General features: G+C 31.3%; 1 protein-coding gene across 1 annotated transcript in view; it reads right to left on the bottom strand.

The window, feature by feature from the left end:
- Positions 1 to 5,401, bottom strand: part of LOC128548791 (nonsense-mediated mRNA decay factor SMG7-like) — a 63,661-nt gene that overhangs the window by 1,588 nt on the left and 56,672 nt on the right. Inside the window, exons 18-19 of the mRNA XM_053524265.1 lie at positions 2,836 to 2,900; positions 670 to 747 (exon numbers count right to left, since the gene is read on the bottom strand). Of these exons, the coding sequence (XP_053380240.1) occupies positions 670 to 747; positions 2,836 to 2,900 (143 nt within the window). The remainder of the gene's footprint in view (positions 1 to 669; positions 748 to 2,835; positions 2,901 to 5,401) is intronic.

Raw genomic sequence — 5,401 nt, 5'->3', positions numbered from 1 at the left:
AAATCGACAATATCATAATTAAGTCATCTCTCTTATCATGTATGTTTGTACGTTTAACTACATTATTACTCGAGATATATAAATCTAAATACGTGTGTTCAACAGTATCATCGTTGTTAGCTTTATTTTACTGAAGCTGTCTAGGATATATATATATATATATATATATATATATATATATATATATATATATATATATATATATATATATATAAGCAACCGCTTGACCAAAAGACGGATAATAAATGTTAGATATACAGTCCAGATAGCGTGCTGTTACAGCTATTGCTGACAACTGCCTATGTGTATGACAATAAACTGAACATAAAATATTTTTTACTGCGACATGAAAACAAGTCTGCGACAAGCCGCGCACAGTTTGTTTCAATGGGAAAACCAATATCAGAAACAAAACTGTTGTCTTATAAAGATAATTATCAGAAATGGTCTTATAAAAACGTCACAAATCAAAATTATTTAACGCTTAACAATACGACTTGTAAAAAGCTCTGTGATAATCACATGCCAAAAATAAACATATCTCTAGAGCAAATGTTGTTTTAATTTTTTTTTCGAGCAATTACTTTGTCTTTAAAAAGACAATGTGGTAGTGGAAAAAATATATATACAAAACGATGCAGTTTTGTAGTTTTGATATTCTTAACTTACCAGAATAGACTTTATCCCAGAATTTTCATACACTTTATCACAGTACTTTCTCATATGTTCTTTGACAGCAATGAGACACTATATTTAAAGTTTGGAAATATTAATAAGAGTACTGGAAAATAGAACTGGAATGGAACGAGCTTGTAAAGCTATGTATTTTTTTGGGAATCCAGTACTTAACAGTATCAATGCTCATTGGATGGGGTCGCAGGGTATGACCAGGTATTAACTTATTCATCTTAGAAATATTTAAATTTAACTGAAGGCGCCCCGATTAATTGTACTAGCTACTTTTTCTGCTGGAACCAAAACGAATTTTGTACAGTATTCCTGGATACCCTGTTTTAAATGTCGAAAAGTAAATCTAGTTTGAAGAATTCTAAACTTTAATACGAGTATCAATAATATTTAAAATAGCATACTTCAAAGCTGTAATACTATTAGCATCTGCATTTTTCAGACAGCTCAGTTTGACATAAAATGCTTCAATAGACTCACCACGACAGGCATCAAAGTCGGTATCTGAAGGGCCTTTAAAAAGTAAGTACAAATTCTTTTATATTCAATAATATAAAAATTTCCGGAGGGTTTTGACAGTGACACTCCGTAGACGTATTTGATGGTATATCCAGGCCCGAAACAATATAATTATAATTAAAGATACCATTTTTAATATGTGGTTAATATTTTATGGGGCAGATTCGTTAACACGTATATCATGAAATATTCTAGGTATATCGATCAATAGGAGAAGAAGAAATCTAAAGAAAAGGCCTGTTTTGACCAAATTCTGCTTAAAAATGGGACCGGAATACATGATGAGTATAACTTTGAATAGGATAATTAAGCAGCAATATAATGTGTCAGTATGAAAAACAATCTCGGCTTCCTCATCAAGTAGTTTGTGAGAAGAGATAGCATAGCGTTGTTACCAGAATGTGAACGTATTTAATTTAAGTCTGCAAAAGACAAAGTTATATGTGGTTTACGTTTATTATTACCATTTCGTCTTATTCCATGAGACCAAGATTTACGAATGTTCATAATCGAAATAAGGTCAACAAATGTAATCTTCCTGATATATATTGTCATTTAAGGCTAAAAGAAATCGTGTTTGCAACGTTTTTCTTCCATCTGACTACTTTGATTTTACAAAATATTGTTGCATTTTTATCATACATTACTTGTTCTACAGGCTATTTAGTTACAGGGTTAAAGGTGTGACCCGATTTGGAAAAAAAATGTTGTTACAAAAAGGTAGTTAATATTTTGCTGCATCGAATATTAAGGAGATCGCCCGGTTTGACCAGCATAATAAATACCGTTATTAGGTTCATTTCAATCAATATCATTAAAAGTTATACCATTGGCAATTTTGATAGTTTTAAATGCTTTGGTCAGTGAAAAGATGATTTTACCAAGTCCTACCTTTCATAGCTCGTTTGCAAAATTCATCTGTATAACAAAGCTTGCTCAGGTGATATGGAAAATGGGATTTACCTAGGGTGATGTAACTTTTCTAAAGCGGGCTATATGTTATATTACATTCGCTGGCGTTATTGAAATATTGACATACCTAACAAAATATTGACCAAGCAGTTAAAAGTTTCATATTCAAACCTTGCTTTATTTGTAATATAACATTTCAAACTTATATCAAGGTAAGAAATAGTTAGATAGTATTTGAAAAAACTCTTAGAGAAAATAATTCAAGTTAGGTATTTGACAAGGTGAGTGCGAATATATATTTTTAATAACTCTGCCTGTTATTCATATTCAGAGCCCCACTTGATTTCTTTACAGACTAGGCAATGCATTGATATTTTTACAAGTTATGTATACATTATTCTAAAGAAATCTTCATGACAACACGTATATAGTTAAATTTAAATACGTAAAAGCAATTAAAATAAATCACCGAAAATCTTGAATTTTTTCTATACTATTCACCGTGAATTTTCAGTCATAAAATTGCAATTTTATAACCATTTTAATGTCGCTATGTGAAATTTTCAAAACAAGAAAGAAAAATAAACAAGTATAAAATAAAATCTGAATGACCACATAAGCATTACTTTAATGGGCCAGACATTTTTTCCGATAGATTATTTAAATTCATTAAAATCATACACAACGGTTTACAAGGAATCATTGCCCTTCAATAACCTTTTGTTGTTGTTGTTGTTTTTTTTCGTCCTGGTTCTTTATGACTAACACACCACCAGTATGACCTGTAAAATATGATACAATATCTTACATTAACAATAAATTATTTGATTTTTAACCTTAAGGCCGTGGAAGACTGTATGACTAAGTATATGGTTCCTGCTGAAGAACATGGTGGTCCTCCTTTATGTAACCATAACTCAACCAATGAAATCCTGCAACACAAACAACGTGCACTGCTTTTTTAATCAGCTTAAAGAGTTCTTGTTACCATGGAAGTAGATCAAAACAAGAAAGTAAGCTAGATAAGTTGTTCTTTTTTTACTGTTTATTTATTTCTTTTTGATGGGGGTGGATGTGGTTACCAGATTAAAGAGACCAGTGAATACAGAGAAGACAATTTTATATCACAACAACATTTCATAATACATATTCCTCTCATTTCTAGTCAAAATACTGGGGTTGAAACTGTCATACCATGCAACCTAAAAGTTATCATGGCAAATGTGAACTGAGTCATATTGGCCAAAACTTCAAGTACTAAAACCATGTGGCCTGGAAAGCCAGAGAGCAAAGGCAGCCGTTATAGACTGTGCGTACAAGTACTATGCAGAATTTGGCTCAATCTTAGACAGGTACAACCTGAAGAATAGACCTGAATGCATTTACAATATGGATGACAAGGGGTTGTCTAGTTCCCACACCCTGCCAGCAGTGGTGACAGGTCTTAATGTAAAACCTCAAGCAGTCACCGCTGCATCTGGAAATTCTCAAAAACCAGAATCTACCCTTACAACCCCAGTTTGAAAAACTGGGTCAAGGCTGTTCCTATGGCGGTTCAGTGTTCAGTAAAAAATAAGTAGAAAATTTGGGTTGAATGTATTAACTTTCTTGAGACTCAATATTTAGATTCTGAAATTTAGCCTTCAGCTTTAAAATTCCAAATTTTCATAATAACTGTTTGCCAAGTTTAAACAGTAGAGCAGCATTTTAAAGAAACAAAAGCAACATTTATTTTCTTAATTTCAAGTACAGAGGCCATCTCAGTGCAATTTTCAATTCCAGTTATTTTTTTTTCTGGACTGCATTTGATGGCAAAGCAAGTTGAGAAAATTAACAAGTACATTTATTTGTAAAGCAAAGTAGAAAAAAAATCCAAATTACTGTTGTAACAATGTTTCATAGTTTTAGTACTTTTAAAGGGAAAGGCAACGTTGTTCTGATGTTAATTTTGTCAGCTGGGATTTCTTAAATTATTTAAAGAAATGAAAGAATTTTCAAAATCGGAGTAAAAATGAGAAAGTTATGAGCATTTAAATATTTGATCAAATTGGTGGTGATTTTGTTTCCATGGCAACAAAAAACAAAATGGCAGATTTATTAAATTTTTATATACACATTTGAACTGCATTTACTTATTACTGCAAAATAATTTCTCTACCTTTTCCAGCTATAATGAAAGAAAGCATTATGTTTTACACCTTATACTCAAGAAACATATGAAAATTAGTATTTTAAAAGGTTATTTGCTAAATAAAGTATTCAGCAGTGTGTAAATGACGTCATAAACACACTACAATGGCTGCCTCCATTATCAGCCATTTTCTTAAATTTCAAACGGCCATAATTATCTTTTTCAATAGTTGTCCGATTTTAAAAATTCTTTCAGCGTTATGAAAGGCTTAATGATGGCTTTCATATAAAATTAACTTATTTTCAGGCTTTCCTTACCCTTTTAAAGTCACATGGACTACCATGTGATTTTTGTATTTTGGCATAATCAAAGCACTGAAAGGCCTGGTGTACTGTAAAGGTATGCTGAGAGAAAATGTATGAAAAGAACTCCAGGTCATAATTTAGGTCAAAGGGCATTTTATCCATATTTTCCTTTTCTAAGGGTATTTTACCCCCTGATTTTTTTTTTCAAATTGTATCTTAAAATTCTAAATGGTATATATTATGAAGACTTCCTATTAATTCAAAGGGTACTAGCTTGTTTATATTGTTTATGCTGTAACTAATAAATTCAATCACGATTTAACCTGCAGACGGTTGAAATACTTTAACAACAGATGAATGTGAGTAACATACCACTGTCTTTGCCTTTAACACGGTTCATGAATGTGTTATAATGCATAAAAAAATTGCATATTAATTTTATGGTCTATTATAACTAACACTGGTTCAACAACAACCCTTTAAATTTTGGTCTTGCATTCCCAACCCACATAGTCAATGACACTGCTTCAGATTTTTCAGGAATAACTCCAAACTGTTTAATAATATGTCAAACCATAATATGGTATGGGTGAAAAGTGAGAGACATTTGTTTACTCCCTCATTTCATATTTATTTGATGCAGAAGTTACATGTATAAAAGAATGTGTTTTGACAATTATAATGTTCTTGTTTGCTTTCTAAATCAATGGCTATTTCTGATGGACTGCATTGTGGTAAGTGATGTGCTTAATTTAATAAATTAAAAACAAAATATGCACGTTTATTATCATGTAAAAAAAAACAGATCCCATTTTTTCAATGAGTATTGGTAACCACAGGTCAATTG

The sequence above is a fragment of the Mercenaria mercenaria genome, chromosome 15 (genome assembly GCF_021730395.1).
Source record: "Mercenaria mercenaria strain notata chromosome 15, MADL_Memer_1, whole genome shotgun sequence".
In the NCBI taxonomy this organism is placed as follows: domain Eukaryota; kingdom Metazoa; phylum Mollusca; class Bivalvia; order Venerida; family Veneridae; genus Mercenaria; species Mercenaria mercenaria.
Note: the sequence above shows the minus strand (reverse complement) of the source record. Positions and strands in the feature narration are given on the sequence as shown.